Genomic DNA, 18,975 nt, shown 5'->3' on the forward strand with positions numbered 1-18,975 from the left:
GTGTATTTATAATGACTTAAGAAGATTATTTGGGGTGTGTTTATAATGACTTAGGAAGATCATGTTAGAGGCTATATTCAAATATTAAGTGTAGAAACTAGAAAAGGAAGATAAGTACTCCAGAATTAGAAAAATTGGAAGAAAAGCTAAATCTGTTAGCCCATGGCAAGAGTCCGTAAATGAAAATATGAGTAAAGAGGAGAACTCTGATGGGTAATTTGTCAGTCCTAGTGATGGAGAGGTACAAGTAGAACCCCATGCGAGGATCCTTGGATTTCCCTGATTTTGTGTAAACATAGAAGATGGGGGAAAGGGGCATATAATCATGGGGATACACAGGAAGGTGGCCTGAGAGAGTTGAAAATAAACAAAATAATCAACTATTTGAAGTGAGATTATACAAAATGACGGGGTAGTGTGCTTAGAATAGGTGGTATAGTGATAATAGAAAGAAAAATCATATTTTCATTCTCATTTAACGTGTTTTTCCTCCCAGTAAGAATAATGACTTTAAAACAAGAAAGAATAGAAAAGTTGTAGTCAAGACAAATGTGATGGATGATACTCACTGATCACATAGTTCCAGTAAACAAGTAGGCCTAAATACATACATATATTGTATAGCAAGACAGTGACAAAACCTGGTTGTAGTTTCAGAATGTTGGAATATTGAAGTAATCAAAAACCTGTAGGGGAGAGTGCCTGGGTACAGTTGCGTCCTGTGCAACTTGTACCTGGTAGTCATGAATGATATTACCCAGAGATGATTGATGAGCAAATTTAAGAACTAGAGGTGTATTTGGGTGCTGTGGCTGTTAACTTCAATATTGCACTCTAACAGAATTCTTAGACGAATTTCAGAAGCTAATCAGCATCTGAAAAGATTGTAGGTGGTTGTGTAAGCCTAGAAGGAGCTATACAGTATGTTAAAAGCCATTATTTCTGGAATAAGGGCTTTAAACGTTTAAAAATTTTTGCTTATATACATTTTATAATTTTTTAAAAATAGTCACCATCGATTGAATATGTTAAAAAGGGACCCAAAGCAGCTAGTGCCAACATGCCAAACAAAAAATTGCAATACCAGCTTTATGTAGTAAATACCATTAAGAGAACAGAAACTATACCAAATTCACCTCATTACGTTTTTGGATAAGGTTATCACACTAGTAGTTCAGAAGTAATGATGTAAAGATAGTAAGGTCTTCATGGGACAATTTCTCCAAATGTCTCTGAGGACTAAGTAGAGAGACAGGGCTGGGCAATAGTATACATAGGTAATTACAGAGCCAGTGGTTTAGTTTTGGTACCCTATGAGTATTAAGGAATACATCAGTGGTAGCCTGGAGAGAAGTAACTGGTGTCATGGGTGCTGTCCTTGGTTCTGACCCACTTACCATTGTTTGCCAACAACTTGAGTTAAAGACTTAGTACATTGGTTTATCTAATGCAGATCTGGTGTGGAAACCTGCTCTTCTGGATGACAAAAATCAGATTCTAGAGACTAATATGATGGGTCAGATAAATCTCTGAAGGTGAATTGTAGTCAGTATAAAAATAAACTCCTGCACAGATCTGTTCCCTATCTTTCCAACTAGGTGTATAAGTACAGAATTAGAGATTATTTTAACAGATGTTCTTTAAGGAAAGGCCTAGGATTTTACTTTAATTTCTGACTATCGTAAGAGTCTACTGTGATACGACTGTTAGATGAAGGCAGTGTAGTAATACATTAACTGTAATATAAAGATCAGTGCAAAAGAGGATAGTGGTCCCAGTGTAGTCTTCATTGTCAGATCGTATTTGGGTATTAAATCTAGTCCAAAGTGGGAGAATTTGTTGTTGTTTGTTTGTTTGTTTGTTTTTTGTAGAGACAAAGTCTCACTTTATCACCCTCAGTAGAGTGCTGTGGCGTCACACAGCTCACAGCAACCTCCAACTCCTGGGCTTAGGCGAGAGTTTCTCTTGCTTCAGCCTCCCGAGTAGGTGGCACTACAGGTGCCTGCTATAACGCCCGGCTATTTTTTTGTTGCACTTTGGCCTGGGCTGGGTTTGAACCTGCTACCCTTGGTATATGGGGCTGGCACCCTACCCACTGAGCCACAGGCGCTGCCCTAAAGTGGGAGAATTTGTATATGAAGAGCCTAGAAACCATAATCAACAGGGTAACAATAGTCATTTTTAGAGTAGAAGAAAATATAAGACATTTTTAATGCATCATCTCATTTTAATATTTTCAAAACAAATTATTATCTCTGTTTTATACAGATAGAGAAACAGGTTCTGAAAGTTTAATGATTTATCTGTACCTGGTCTCTCAACACCAAGTTTAATGCAACTATACTGCTTCTATTAGTTTTGAAAAAGAGCAAGTATTAACTGTGTAGAATGTTTTGTGGTCTTTTAAACCTTTACATGAGACTGTTTGATTCAATTCTTATAGATGGTATGAGAAAGGGCAGTTGTTAACTAGTGAATATCATTTTTGTATGATGGAAAATCAAGGGTAGGAGTTCACAGGTGGCAACTATGCTGACCATAGTGATCTTCCCATTGTGAATGTCAGGGAGAGGCTGAATTTTGAGTGGTTGTCTTTGAGAGCACTCTTGTGTTGTATGAGAGGTCAAACCCAGTAACCCGTAAGATTCTAGAATTTGGAGACATGTGGCTCCCCTGCTTTTGAGGCTTTTTACTGTCTATTTAGGAACTAAAAGTAGATATTTAGAAGGAGAAAGTACATCTCTCTTTTAAAGCACAATTGACTTTAGCTCTTGGACTTTAAGTAAGTTTTTTTTTTTTTTTTTTTTTGAGACAATCTCACTTTGTTGCCCTCGATACCGTGCTGGGACATTATAGCTCACAGCAACCTTGGGCTCAAGCAATCCTCTTGCCCCAGCCTCCCAAGTAGGTGGGACTATAGGTGCCTACCACAATGCCCAGCTATTTTTAGAGATGAGGTCTCACTCTGACTCAGGCTGGTTTCCAACCTGTGAGCTCAGGCAGTCTACCCACCTTGACCTCCCAGAGTGCTAGGATTACAGATTTGAGCCACTGCACCTGACCAACTTTCAATAAGTTTTTAAAGATGGGTCTCTTTAGCTCCCAGGAATTCACAAAGGGTATGGATTAATAGGATATGATTTGTTGTGAGAGACCAGTGAATTAGAAGGGCATAAATAAAAACTTTGAAGAAATTTGAGTTCTAGGCTTGAGTAATGTAAAACCTTGAATGCTTTACCTATTTGTACCCATCTGTAAAATTTGAGACATCATTATACCATAGAAGTTTTGTAAAAATTATATAAAAGACAATGAAAATAAGTCTTTTATTATAATATTTGACAAATACTGTCCAAGATCAGATTTTACACACAAATAACAGTTGCTATCAATTTTTTAAATCATAAAATATCAGAACCAGAAATACAGTGTATATATGTTATATACTCATGCATTTATTTATCTATAGAACTTTCGATATTACTTGAGTATTTTACCTAGTTCAGGATTTCTTTATTCCTCTTATCTTTAAGGAAAATGATGGCCTGTACATTGCTGTCTCCCTTCCCATTCATTTGTTTCCTTTTCTGTTTTGTAGAGCAAGGCTTAGATCACATAGCAGAAAACATTCTTTCCTACCTGGATGCCAGGTCTCTGTGTGCAGCAGAGCTGGTATGTAAAGAATGGCAGCGAGTGATCTCAGAAGGAATGCTTTGGAAGAAGCTGATTGAACGAATGGTACGCACTGATCCTCTATGGAAGGGACTTTCAGAAAGAAGAGGGTGGTAAGTACTTGGATTGCTTATTCCCTTGAAAAAGGTTTCTTTGACATATAGGGTCAAAGAAGCATGAAATTTGAGTTCCAGCCTTGGCTTTACCACTTGATTACACCAAAAAGCAATTGTACTTGTAAATGTATTGGCCTGTTTTAAATAAGGGGGGAGGGGATGAATGACCAGGAGTTTAGGGAAAAAAAAGTTAAAACTGTTAGAATTTTCCCTTCTAAAATATGAATTTGTTTATATTTATTAACACATAGGAAGTATTGTGTAGTTTGAATGGGTGTTTTGGCTTTTCAAAGCTATGTGTGTATGTTTTTCCCTTCACATTTTTCTTAGATCATGGTACTATTACCAAGATAATAGATAAGATGAAAGAAAACATGAGAAAGTCAAGAGATACCATTTTGCTGTTTGTTACTGCTTCTGGTTGAGAATATGGGAGGCACAGCAAGAGGATTTCTCAGAGGAAACCCATTAATTTAAATGCAGCTTTATCACTCCATGCTGTATAGCCCAGTTAGCAGAGAGAGATACTGATGGAAGTGCAGGGGGTGGTGTGAGTGAGGGTTCGGGGTGTATTTTCTATGTGGAGAAAGTTAGATGTGTACTAAGGTAGATTTTTCATGAAGCTGCATTAGCACTTTTCATTCAACTCTATAGAATGAAAAGGTGAATTACTGTGTCTTGGTACTCAGAAAACTAAATAAGTCTCTAACATGTAAGTTTAATTATCAGAATTCCCACTTCTGAACTGTTCCAGTGCAAAACAAGTTAAAAGACATGAAAGATATGTCTTTATGAGCACCATGTTTGAATAAAATTCATCTTTTATGTGCAGAAATGTAACATCTGTTTGTTTTTATTTGCCAGGGATCAGTACCTGTTTAAAAACAGACCCACAGATGGCCCTCCCAATTCATTTTATAGGTCATTATACCCAAAGATAATCCAGGATATAGAGGTAACTTTATGATTTATCTGTTTTATGTGCTCTTTGTGTCTTGTTCTCAACTTTTTATATTGCCTTAGAGTCTTCTATTATTCTAAAATTATGGAACTAGTAATTTTTAAAAACTTTAACTTTTGGAGTAAATGTATAATCTGCAGTTATACTTCAGAGTAGTAGATAATATCTTTTGCAAAAAATATCTAACTTTTCTCCAACACGAAATGCATCAGAAAGGCTGCCAGTTAATTAAAACCTTAATCCAAAATCAACTTTTTATTCTAATTTGAGAAATTTTCCAAAATCCAAGGCCCAGGTTTTTTTTGGTAAGTATAGTTTCATAGTTTTAGCCATCTCTAGAGTACTAGAGAAGGCACATTCTCAGTTTCCTCTGTAAATTACCCATAGTTTTTTCATAAAAGTGACTCAGAAATCATTCTAAGCAATAGTTAAGTGGATTTCATAGAGCAATTTTGGATTTGAGTGTAACTTCACCAGACTAGTAAAACTCTGTAAACTTGATGAGAAACATTGGAGATGTTTGATATTGTTCATGTGTTCTAATTAGTTCAGTTTTATTATTTAGACTTTTTCCTTGAACCAGGAAAGACATGCACAGGCACTTCTCATTAACTCTTTCACATGTGTTCTTGGCAGGTCTTGGTTACTTCAACGTTTCCTCCTTGGCAGAAAAGTTTAGCCTTTGCTAGGCAATGCTGTATCACCCATAAAGTTATACTCAGTTTCCCAAATGTGAAGTAATCCTCTCCCCCAGGTGATAGACGTAAAAGTTATTGTGCCAAAATTCATTAATGGAGAAACATGTGCTTTTTTGGAGTTCCTCCCCTCCCCCCCTTTAGGCAGATGTGAACTAATGGAATCATTCCATTAATGGTAAATCTGAATGTGACTGGAATATCATTATTTAAAACACAAACCCTGTCTTGAGTATTCTGCTCTCTAAAATGACCTATAAAGTAATCTTTTAGGGAGGTTAAATTATTTAAAACTTCTACAGACAAATCACCTAGGTGAGAAATTAATTGACCCATCAGCAGTGCAAAACTTAAAATAAATTGCCCCTATAGTATTTGTAGCTGTGATATAGAGTTAACTTTAATCAGTTGGTGTGTGTGTGTGTTTTAGGGGATCGGGGGTGTCTCTTATGCTTAGATAGTTGTACCAAGACATTGCTTGTGTATATTACATGCCTTAGAAATGACATTACCATCTGTTTTTTCCCCTGGGGAAGTCAGCTATTTACAGTGTATCTCCAAATATGTTTGACTAATTTCAGCAAGTCATTTATTTTGAGAAGGACAATGTTTAAAGCCAATTATGAATAAGCAGGAACTCTGGATGAACTTTGATCAAGTTGAAGATTTGATGACTTAGGTTTCTTCATCTAATCCTCATGAGTATTGTTATAATTGGCAGTATGAACTTAGTATTCTGTGGCGTGGTGTATGCGACACCACCTACCATAAGCGTTTCCTTAGGCTGGAATGTTATATAATATTTTAAAGCTAGCAGAGGAGGCACATGTGAAGGGAAACAGCTATGGGGGAAAATTCTATTTGACATAAACCTTCTACATCATGGTGGTCTACCCAGGGGTTTTTAAAGTGTGGTTTGGGAAAACCCACTGGTTGGCCACAAGAGTCCCCTCTAGATTTTTGTGGGCTAGATCTCTTGGTGTAAGGATGATGTTTTTACTTTGGTGTATTCACTACTAGTAATAATGATAAAAATAATGTGTCACTGATAGTATTTACTTGTGCCAGATACTTTGTTGAGCATTTCATAATACATTTAGTCATTTATAACATTCTGGACAAAATCTGAAAAGTGGGCCAAGTTCTTATTTAAAGTTAAGAAAACTGAAACTTAAAAAGATTAAACTGCTTGTTCAGGATCACATAACTGGTGAGTAATGAAGTTTATGATTGACTTTATACTCTTCTGCCTTACTGCATGTTTCTTTTTTTTAAAATACAAATCACTGGTACCAAATTAAAATAGAATTCTTTACTTCTGTTTTGGGAGTTTTATTCTGTCTAGGGTATACATTCATGTAGACAATTCTCTTGGTGATCCGTTTATCAAATGAGGATTCTCACAGGCTTGGCTTTGCTCACATAGCTACTGTAAAACCCACATAAGCAAAATATAGTAATTTTAAGCACCTTCTTTGATTTCTTACTGTATACTATGAATTGTATTTGGTGATTTACTTTCCATAATAAGATACATATCATTATTCCTATCTGTAATAAGGGTAAACCAAGCCCAAGAGGATTTTTAGAACTTGCTACTCATTTAAGTAGAAGAGATGGGATGGGATTTTAACCAAGGTCTGTGTATCTATGAGGTTAGAGTTTGTTATTTTCAAAGTGGAAAATTCAAGAAGTGAGGGCAAAAGAAGCATATTATTATTTGTCTGCACAAATTCAAAGTGGTCTTGTCTCCAGTTGGGTAAATATCCTTCATTGTTAGGTGAAGGGAAAAAAAGCATGTAAATTAAGATTAGTTGGCCTTTTTTTTTTTTTTTTAAGTTTAGTTATGGGAAAGGTAGTATTTTAAAGGGTTTTAAACACATTGTCAAAAGATAAATTACACCCAGAATGTCAAGTGGATGTCTGCTGGTCCCTCTCTCTCCAGTTGTCCATACACAACGTTGAGTTTCTTGTGTTTTTCCCTTATACTTTGCAAGGTTGCCAGTTCATAACACCTTTTTCTTTTTTTCCTTCTTCCTCTTTGGCAGTTTGGCTCACGTGCTGGCTATTGTAGTTCTTTTATTCCCAGATTTGGCTCTGACAAGCAGAGAGGAAATGTTCATCTTTGAACTTGCCCTACTGCCTTGGCCCACCGGAAGCTGGCTGAATTTTAAAGAAAAAGATAACCTGGTCTAGTGTGGCCAGTTACTCTTATTTAGAAAATGAGGATGTGAGCAATGAAGTTTGAGAAGAATAAGTATGCATTCCTAGCTTTCTGTAAAGGTTCATCTCTCCTGGGTGTTCTTGCCACCCATATTTACAGGACCTTTGAATTAAGAAGATATTTCTGGAAAACCTGAGGCTCACTTTAAAGAAGCAGCCATGTTCTCCTTTCCTATCTAAAATCTTAGTTATTGTTAATGGTGGGCTTATTGCTAGGTACTTTGCCACAGTAACTTAACTTAATCCTCATATTGTCAAACTGAGAAGTGTCCATCAACAGAGAGTTTTTACAATAGATTTAGTCACTGTGTTCTGATGTTGCGAACTTGGATTTTTCTTTTGCCATTTCAGAATAGTGACAACCCCCTTCATGTAATATGCCTTTTTCTTCTCCTTATTCACTGTATTGAAGCCTTTGAAGCACTCTTCTTGGACAGACCACTGGGAATATAGTGGTGTGTTGTGTCGCACCTTTTAATAAACCACATTTTATTCAGGGAAAATGGGGAGCTTTTTTGTGGTTTGCAAACTTGATATTAACATTGTCCTGACCAGAAAATGTTGAAACTTGCCCACCACCCAGTTATGTTTAGGCTTCTAAAAATAATGTTATTCCTCCATGCTCAGACATCTGTTTTCACTCTGTTGCCAATTTAAATGCCTCTGTATATTCTGTGTATCATGGCTACTTTCCCAGTGTTTTGAAAACTTGGATACAGTAAGGTAAGGGGATTTTATAAGTTCTCAAAAACATGAAATATTCCTCTACAGTAGTCATACCACATGATGGCTAAGTGAAATGGTAGGTAATCACATATTTAAAGAGGTGCACCTATCTATGACCTATATTCCTGCTGCTGACATTATGATATACAGTAGAACCTCTGTAAGTTGACCACCCAAGAGACGGTAACAAACTGGTCCACACAAAGAGGTGGTCAACCTAAGGAGCTAGGCGTACTGATATGTACTGATATGTACATGTGGTACATGGTCAGTCTATGAAAATTAAATCAACTTAAGGAGGTGGTGGTCAATGAAGGGAGATAGTCATCTATGGAAGTTCTGTTGTAGTTGAATTCCATGTGAAGGCTGAGCCTCTTCCTGGGAATGGTTAAAGAAGGCTCAGGCTTATTATTACCATTAAATATCAGCCTGGACTGAGACAACATTTCCTGGCAATTTGGTGAGAAGTTTTTTTGTTTATTTGGGGGGAGGGGGTTTAGTTCATACGTCATTATTTTTGATCAGTGTTCTGAATGACTAAGGAAGGACATAACTGCTACCATTTGATGGCACTATGATGAGAACTTCACATATGTAATCTCATTTTAACCTTATGGTAGTTTTTAGAGAGTAGGTATCATTATTGCTATTTTCTACAGAGGAGGAAACTGTTGCTTCCTGTTTCACTGTTTCACTGTTGACCGTGAAAGTCTTTTGCCAAAGCTGCCATGTGACCTTAGTATTTTCTACCACAATGCCTATCTGCCACTTTTAAAGGTCTAGTTTTCTAGTTTCTCTAAAAAAAGACTTGGGTTATAAGCATTTAAGTAAGAGTCGGGGTTGTCAAACATAGTAGTTTTTTAGGCAGGCATAGTTAGTAGAAGTGTTGCTTTGTGTGGGTGGCCTTGGAATTACCCAGGGTTGGTGTACAGCAAAGCAGTTGACTCACTGATTTGTTTCTCATGGCTTTTCAGAACAGGCTATACTTGTGTTAGGATTCAGGAAACTAACGATTTTAAAAACAACCTAAGTGGGGACTTTCTAAAATGACACATCAAGAATAGTTTAGCATGCTTTTTATGTTAAAATTCAGAAATGTACTTGAGAAAATAAGGCTCTTTACGCGTAGAAATCAGTGTAAAGAAGCCACCCTATTTGCTAACTTTTATTCAACTTAGAATGAAAGTGTGATATCTATCAGTGCTGATATCCTATCCTCTGTCTCTTGTTTGAAGATCAACACTGGGTGGTGATCTCTGTCCAAACATCTCAGAGGACGGCTATTTCACAGGCTGACCCTGCAGCCTGACTCAGTTCCTCTCTGTGGTCTTCTTTGCTGTGTCTTCAGGGCTTTAGGAATAGTAAAAGGTAGTAACCGTGTCACTCAGTTCTAGATAACATTTTAAAGTAGTGGGAGAGCCTGTGGAAAATTCTTTCTGGTATGGGCATTTCGCCCACCTTCTCTTTTTAGATTAAACAGAATTTTTCCCCCTTATAGTCCCATGTGATAGTAAATGTGCTTTTTCTACTCATTGAAATAACATGAAATAACAAAGCTACTTAGATGGTATTTTAAAGCATTTGTATATGTTTTAAACCTAAAAATAGCTATATGAATTTTCAAAATAACAGAGGATGTGTATGTAAACCATGTTATATAGTCATCTTTGTAATACTTCGGGTCATATGAAGTTATGCATTCTGCAGCAGCTCTCTGGGTCCCCAGAGGATGTACCCTGCACATTGGTAAGCACTGCCAAGAGTTACTGGCCACGAATTAGACTCGTTACCAGTACATCTGCCTTGTAAGTCAGCAGTTTCCTGGAATGCCTAGCCTGCAGAGGTGGCTCAGTCAATATCTAAAAATACATTGTTTCTCTAAATGATCACAAGCATTGAGTTCAGTTTAGGAAATGCCTTATATCCTTGACCCTGTTTTAAAAAGTTGCAGGTACAGACAGATCTGTTCTTTGATAAATGTAGCAGAGGTGGCGTATATTAGTTGTTTTGGTTTAGCAATGTGTCTCAGTATGTCTGACATTTTACCAGGTCACTAGCCATGATGACCCAGATAGGAAGTACTGTCTTTGTAGCAGAATGGCAGATGAGCATTTCCTCTCTCCTGGCACCTCTTTGTGTCCCTTTGGTGATGGAAATATGCCCTCCTGCAGTGTCTTACATATGTGTATGCAAGCTCTTTGAGGGCAGGGACCACATTTCCAGGATCCTTGCTAAGCGCTGGGACCACAAATGGTGGATATATTTCCTTTTGAAATACATGTGTATAAATGTCACAACCCCTCATTTCTTTTTCTGTAAATTATAGACAGTAATTTCCACTTTAGGGTTATGATGATTAAATTATCTGCAAAATATATAAAATGGATAGCATAGTGTTAGGACATATTAGTGCCTGGCATATAGCAGTTAGTAGATTTTAACATTTTGTAGTGTACAGAAGCATACTGCCTTCAAAGTAAGAGGATATATGATTGCTTAGATGTAAACAGAGCTAGCAATTAAGTGCTTATTAATAATACAGATGAGATTTATCTCCTTTACCAAGGCAGGTACCATATTTTGCTTTCTAAAATGCATTCCTGTATCTAATGAGCACACACAGTTTGGGCCCAAACTTTTAGGAAAACACCCTCTGAGGCTCTCAACCAGGAAACACACATTTGGGGAGGGCAAATGCATCCCTGGTAAACATGCAGACCAAACCACCTTCCTGCAGCCCGATCCGTAAAGACTATCCCTTCCCTTTTTCCTGAACACCTGTTCCTCCCTGCCATGTCAGAGATTGTGGCTGAGATGGCCACATGCGTGGCTAGTAGGGTGGGAATTTCTGAAGCCACTTGTCCATTGTCACTCATGTGGGTTTCTGGGGCCTGTTCCCTTTGTGCAGCCAGACCTTGGGCCTCAGGTCTTGCCCTGCCCTGCCATGGTTATAGCTGTCTTGTTAGCCCTGTGGCTGCACCCTCATCTGATTGCAGTACTCAGCAGAGGCTGCACTGGCCTGCTCCCACTGGATCTGGATCCTCTGGTGTTGTCTGGTGAGTCCAGGTAGGAGGACATGACAGCCCCAGGAGGCCCACAGGGCTCTCTAGTTCCCAAGTTGTATCCACTTATGTATGATGCATATCCTTATTTTTCCCTCAAAATCTGGGTAAAAAGTGTGCTTTATACAAGGCAAAATATGGTCATTAAATTTTAGTTGCTCAGAGATAATCTTTCAAACTGTATCTTAAACCAAAGTGTAGCTAGTTATTGTAGTCCCTATTGTCCCCCAATTTCAAGGATCAGGAATTCAGACTTGGGTTGCTCTTAGTAGAGATGTTGTATCTTTTGATCCTGAAAAAATTCCTGTATCTCCAACTGGAGGTAAGGTCTTTTAGTGCTATGGGCATGACCTATCTCCTTGTTAAACTTGGCCCAGTGGTCTCAGGCTATAGTGCTGATTATCTCAAGTCCTACAGCACTTAATGGGTTTTTTTTGTTATTGTTGTTAGTTTTTACTCATTTGGTACTTATATTTTATCTGGAATTCTTTCTTTCTTTTTTTTTATTGAATGGTAACTATGTACATTAATGCACTTCTGGGGTACAGTGTGGGGTTTTCACACACACTGTGAAACACTATGTCAAACTGGTTAACATAGCCTTCATGTCATTTTCTTAGTTATTATTTTAAAACGTTCACATTCTGCTCTTAGAAAGATTCACTTGTACCCTTGTAAGATAAACCTCAGAAGTGATCCCTCCAATCCCCCTCCCTTCACCCATTCCCCCCCTCCCTGTATTCTTAGGCTGTTACTAGGTTATAGCTTACATATAAAAGGTATAAATTAGTTTCATAATAGGGGTGTGTACATTGGATACTTTTTCTTCCATTCTTGTAATACTTTGCTCCGAAGAACATTTTCCAGCTCCATCCATGTGAACATGAAGGACGTAAAGTCTCCATCTTTCTTTATGGCTGCATAGTATTCCATGGTTTACATATACCACAGTTTGTTGATACATTCGTGGATTGATGGGCGCTTGGGCCTTTTCCATGACCTGGCAATTATGAATTGAGCTGCAATAAACATTCTGATAGAAATATCTTTGTTGTAATGCAATTTTTGGTCGTCTGGGAATATACCTAATAAAGGAATTGCAGGGTCAAACGGCAGGTCTATTTTTAATTCTCTAAGTGTTCTCCAGATGTCTTTCCAAAAGGAATGTATTAGTTTACATTCCCACCAGCAGTGTAGGAGTGTTCCCTTTTCTCCACATCCACGCCAGCATCTCTGGTTTGGGGATTTTGTGATATAAGCTAATCTCACTAGAGTTAGATGATATCTCAAAGTAGTTTTGATTTGCATTTCTCTGATGATTAAGGATGGTGAGCATTTTTTCATATATCTGTAGGCCATGCGCCGATCTTCTTTAGAGAAATTTCTCTTCAAATCCCTTGCCCACCCTGAGATGGGATCACTCATTTTCTTCTTGCTAATACGTTTAAGTGGAATTATTTCTGATCTTATGTTCTGTGTGTATTGCCTCAAGAGCTACAACCATGCCTCTTTATAGGCATTGAGTGTCTTAATACAAAAAGCATAGTCAGGAAGAACTGGGTGTGATTTCCAGCTGGTTCAAGTACTGGTTTTGTGGCTGTATGCAAATTAAACTGTTTCCTTGTTTGTAGAAGGAAAATAATAAGAACTTCCTTCAAGGTTATCACATGGGTCATTCAACCAGATAAACTTAGAGTATATCCATTTCCTGATACTGTATACCTAGAGTGGTGACTCCTGAACACAGTATGCATCCTGTTGATGTTTGTATCCCCAGTGCCTAACACAGTACCTGGACTATATTACATCACAAATGATGAAAGAACAAGAATTCAGGGCTTAAATGTGTCTTTCTTACTCTGAAGAAAGTGAAGTCTGATGGGAGATCAAAAATAACTAACAAAATTCTTTCTATGTAGTTTGGCGTAGTAGTTTCTCAGTATCTTTTCTTAGTAATCAAGACAGTTCTTAGTTTGGATATATAGCTTGTCAATATATACTTACTGATGATGGCAGTCGTTTGCCAAGTATTTTAATTGGCATTAAGGAGCAACCCAGTGAGTTACTATTTATTTGTGTTTTTTGGGTACAAATGGCATTCTTTGGACATGTTGAATTCTGTCTAGGCCTTTTTTTTCAAACCCAACCCAAAACTCATTGGAAATCCTGTGGTAGTTGCCAAACAGGCAGGAAAAGTTTGAGAAAAAACATTGTTAGGTTAATACCTTACTTGGAAAAGAGCATAATTCCTATCCACAGACATTTATGCAAACCAAGATTGGGGTGTCAGTGGTATGCTGTCTCTGGATGTAATGCCAAAGTCTGAAGCCTAATAGAATAGTTGATTCATAAAAACTCATCTCTTGCCTCCTTTTTTCTGCAGACTATAGAATCTAACTGGCGGTGTGGACGACACAACTTACAGAGGATTCAGTGCCGCTCAGAAAATAGTAAAGGTGTCTACTGTTTACAGTACGATGATGAAAAAATTATCAGTGGCCTACGAGATAATTCTATTAAGGTGAATGACAGTTTTACATGTATTATTTTTAGAATCGTGGTTATGTGTTAGACACTAGATGTGACAGCCTTTCCATTTACTTTAGATTGGTTTTTATCTCTTCCACTCAATCTTGGCAGCATGGTTCTAAAGAACTAGAGCCAGCATTTCCCTGTAACAAATACAAGACCCTGGATTGTCTCACATCTTATCTTCCTCTAGGCACATTCACATTCTGTATTCCGTGTTAAGTGTAAATAGAAAATATCCCAGTATCACAGGACTCTTGATTACTTTGTTAGCTGGTTGCTAGTCTGCCTGTTAGTCAAAGTCATTACCTTTTATGGTTTCTGAGAAGGACTCAGGTATTAATATAAAAGAATGATAGAGCAACTGTTGTTTTCATTCACTTTTCAGTAGTAGATGAACTGGATGACTTCTTCATGTTTAATCAGCTGATCTGACAGATTTGTTTTATGTTCATAGCTTATTTCCTTATATTTAAGAAAAAATTGAATTTTCAAAACTTTATATACAAGGAGATTGATGCTTTTTAGTGTAAAATTCTGTGAGTTTGACAAATACACAGTGCATAACCGTAACAGTAATCAAGATAAAGAATAGCTCTCTAATTCCCTTGTCCTTTCCCTCTCTATTTCTTATGCTTATCTGTCCCTTTTCTGTGCTTATCAGGACATTTGTGTTGTTTCCAATTCCTCAGAATTATGAACAAAGCTACAATAAACTTACGCATATAGGTTTTCATGGGAACACAAGTTTTTAGTTCACTGGGTAAAAACCTCCAGGAGTGGAATTGCTGGCTCACGGTCTATGTATATTTCACTAGCCTAAGAAACTGCCACGCTGTTTACGTTCCTATCACTAATATATGAGAATCTTTTTCTTTCTGACTCCTTTCTGTCCTTTCCAGCCTTTGATACTCTGTTATTTTTTTTAAATATTAGCCATTCTAATAGATGTGTAGATGTACCTCAGTTTGCTTTAAATTCACATTTCCCCAGTGTCTGATGGTAGGGAACATCTTTTCTTGTGTTTCTGTATGTTCCTCAGTGAAATTTCTTTTTTTTGCAATTTTTGGCTGGGGCCGGTGCCCTACTCCCTTGACCCACAGGCACCACCCTCAGTGAAATTTCTTTCAGATCTTTGTTTTCTCATTATTGAATTTTTAGAGTTCTTGATATATATATATAGTTCTTTGTTGGGTATATTTTATAAATATTTTCTTTGTGACTTTTTATTTTCTTAATGATCTCCTTCATAGAGTAGAAGATTTTATTTTTGATGAAGTCCCAGTTTACCATTTTTTTCTTTTATGGATCATGCTCTTTATGCTATATCTAAGTTTTTCACTGACCTTCAATCTGTAAATCGGAGGTCCTCAAACTTTTTAGACAGGGGGCCAGTTCACTGTCCCTCAGACCATTGGAGGGCCAGACTGCAGGCTAGGCTTAGCAAAAACACCCGGCAGGCCAGATAAATGTCCTAGGTGGGCTGCATGTGGCCCGCGGACCGTAGTTTGAGGATACCTGCTGTAAATTATGTTCCTTCACTGCATTTCAGAAATCTTTGGCCATTATATTTCCAGATATTTTTTCTGTACCAATTTCTTCTTCTTCGCTTTTGAGACTCTAATCACATAAATGTTAGATCTCTTGCTATTGTCCCACATTTTGTCAATCTTTTTTCTTTTCCTGGATAATTTATATTGGTCTATCTTGAAATTGACTGAATTTTTCATCTCTCATCTCTATTCTTCTGTTCTCCTCCCCATCAAGTGAAATTCACAGGATATGATAGTATAGTAATACAGTTAAAGATTCTTGAGAAGGTTTGCAATAGAGACCCCCAAGTTCCAAAATTTAACTTTATTAGAGAACTCTATGTAATGCTTATTGATAGCTCTAACCTATACCCAGCAATATACTCTAGAAAGAGTGGCATATGTTACTATTTAATTTTGGTAGTTGATACTTAAGGAATAGGTGTATAATAACTTTGTCAGAGCATATACTATCTATGGGCTTATAATTCATTTATATTCAATGTGTTTTCTAAAGAATTCTTTTAATAGAGACACACTAATGTTTAAGTAAGCTTACATTTGATTTGTAAGACATAGAATGGTAGAGCAGAAGTACATGTTAGAGAAATTATCTAGACCAGTGTTTTGTACTTGATTCTGCACCAATCCTTAATCACTAATTACCTTTAAAGTATCTCAGATTCTATTAGGTTAGAAATTAAAAGCAAGCTTTGGTATTACAGAAGGATACATATTACTATTATTTTTATTTAAATAAAGTTTTTTAAAGATAAGGCCTCACTCTGTTGCCCAGATTGGAGTACAGTGGCATGATCATAGCTCATGATGCAGCCTTGAACTCCTGGGCTCAAGTAATCATTCCACCTCAGCTGATAGCTAGGATTACAGGTGTGTACCACCATGTCCAGCTATTTTATTTTTTATTTTTTTGATTTATTGTAGAGATGGGTGTCTTACTACATTGCCCAGGCTTGTTTTGAACTCCTGTGCTCAAGTCATCCTACTGACTCAGGCTCCCAAAGTACTGGGATTATAGGCATGAGCCACCATGCTTGGCCTAGAAATTTAAATGTCCACAGCACTTAGAAAATCTTGTTCAATGGTATTAAACTTGGGGACACACAGATTGTGATAGCATTATTTTACAAGTCAAGAAACAGGTCCATAGAGTCTGTCTTTGAAAAAAATAAATTCTCATCTTTTATTAAATAGAAACAATATTGAAAACATAAAAAACAGTGGAAAGATTAAAAGAAGAGACAAGGTTTGGCATATAAGAAGTTTGGAAGATGCCACTCTGTCCTGACAAGTAAAATTCTGGACAGACTACAAAATCAACATCTCTCCTTAGATCCATAAGGGAAGTGAGGTCACAGGAGAAACCACTGCCTCCCACCCCCAATTGGAGAGACAGGCAAATAAAGAAAACCAAAACTTACCAGAGTAGAAACCCACCAGGAGAGAAACATCTGTGAAAAACAATGCCTGGGTAGGGTGACCTGAATTGTATTTGACAAATTGCTGGAGGCTCAGTGTGAACAAGTCTGAGAAATAAAAATTCCATGAGAACCCAGTCATTGGAGTGCCCACACTTTTGTGACTTCTACCTCTAGCCGTTCTACCACGTCTCATAGTGATTATCAGAAAAAAATTCCCCTCATTCTTCCAACAGGGAGAGAAAAGAAGACATTTTGAAATACATCAGGGTATTCTGTTCTTTTTAACCATATCTGCCTTCTGGGGACATTATTTAAGTATAGCTTGTCATGCTAAGGTTTCTTCAGAGCCTAACTGACCTGGGGAAAAGGACATACCCAACTATAGCTCCCTGTAGCTATCATGTTTCCCCAAGAAGACACACTAGGGCTTATTTTCAGGGAATGTCTTTCTCTCCATACCAAAATACATGGACCCATCACTAGGTCTTATTATCAGGGTAGGGCTTATATTTAACAAATGCATAGAAATCCTTCTAGGTCTTATTTTCAGGGAAACACGGTATTTGGTCCCACCTAAAGGGGCTAGAGGGAACTGAGATGCACTTGTAAAGATCACAGCCTGGAGAGACAGGCTCACTAGAACACCAACACCCAATCATATAGGACTTACAGTTTTATAGAACACATCCTTCCCACACCTTACTATGACATTACTGAAGGTCTATTTATAGCATTTCCTTTTACCTAGTACTTTATGTCTGGCTCTCAAGAAAAAAAATTACAAGGCATACTGAAAGGTGAAAAAACAGATTGTGAAAAGACTGTGTGTCAGGGCCAGACTCAGATATGACAGGAATATTGTTGTTATAAAAGTAGGACCTTAGAACAACTATGATCAATATGATAAGGGCTCTAATGGGTCAAGTAGATGTTGTGCAAAAGCATATGGACAGCAAAAGCAGAGAGATGGAAGTTTCTAAGAAAGAACCAAAAAGAAATGTTAGAGATCAAAAACAGTATAATAGAAATGAAGAATGCTCTTAATGGGCTTGTTAGTAGACTGGATATATGGCTGAGGAAAGAATCTCTGAGATTGGGGATAACTCAATGGAAATCTCCAAAACTGAAAAGCAGACAGAAAAATGACTAAAAACGAAAAACTCCAGAATATCTAAGAACTATGAGACATACAGAAGGTGTAACATTTATATAATGGGACTATCAGAAGAAGAATGAGAGAAAGGATCAGGAGAAATACTTGAAACAGTAATGACTGAGAATCTCCCCAGTTAATGTCAGACACCAAAGTACAGATCCAAAAACTCAGAGAATACCAATTTCGATATATACCAAAAAACTACACGTAGGCATATCGTATTCAAACTACAGAAAATCAAAGATAAAGAAAAAATTCTGCAAAAAGTCAGGAGAAAAAACCCTGATGAGGATCAAAGATAAGAATTACATCCTCTGAAACTATGTAAACAGAAGAGACTAGAATGAAATATTAGCTTTGGGAGAGAAAAAAACCCTCTAATCGAGAATTCCGTGACTCGCAAAGTTATTCAAAAGTGAAGGTAAGAAAATGACAGCGATGATACAAGGGATGGAAGGGAGGAATTAGTATTATTTGGGGTATTATATGATATACCACCTCTGAAGCAATATATTGTTATTTGGAAGTGAACTTGGATTAGTTGTAAATGTTTACTGCAAACTCCAGAGCAACCACTTTAAAAAAAAAAAGACTAACTCACATGCTAAGAAAGGAAAGAAAGTGGAATCATATCAAATGCTCAGAGCTAGAAAAGATAAAGTAAAAGACAAATAGGAACAAAGATCAAGGGCAACAAATAGAAAACAATAACAAATACGGTAGATACTAATCCAACTATATTTATAATCACTTTCTAAAAGTGTGAAACAAAATTTATTGAGGAAGAAAAAGATAGGTTTACAGAGTTAAGATATAGATTTACAAAGGAAGATATATTTGCCGTAGACAGCAAATAGTCCT

General features: G+C 37.1%; 1 protein-coding gene across 5 annotated transcripts in view; it reads left to right on the forward strand.

Annotated features, from left to right (window-relative positions):
* FBXW11 (F-box and WD repeat domain containing 11) overlaps window positions 1–18,975 on the forward strand; it is a 134,876-nt gene that overhangs the window by 91,152 nt on the left and 24,749 nt on the right. For all 5 annotated transcript variants that reach the window (XM_003781943.2, XM_003781945.2, XM_012809069.2 and 2 more), the window contains 3 exons: window positions 3,599–3,785; window positions 4,653–4,743; window positions 13,839–13,976. In XM_003781943.2, coding sequence (XP_003781991.1) covers window positions 3,599–3,785; window positions 4,653–4,743; window positions 13,839–13,976 — 416 coding nt within the window. The remainder of the gene's footprint in view (window positions 1–3,598; window positions 3,786–4,652; window positions 4,744–13,838; window positions 13,977–18,975) is intronic.

The sequence above is a fragment of the Otolemur garnettii genome, unplaced genomic scaffold (assembly GCF_000181295.1).
Source record: "Otolemur garnettii isolate 467f Iridium unplaced genomic scaffold, OtoGar3 scaffold00003, whole genome shotgun sequence".
Lineage (NCBI taxonomy): Eukaryota > Metazoa > Chordata > Mammalia > Primates > Galagidae > Otolemur > Otolemur garnettii.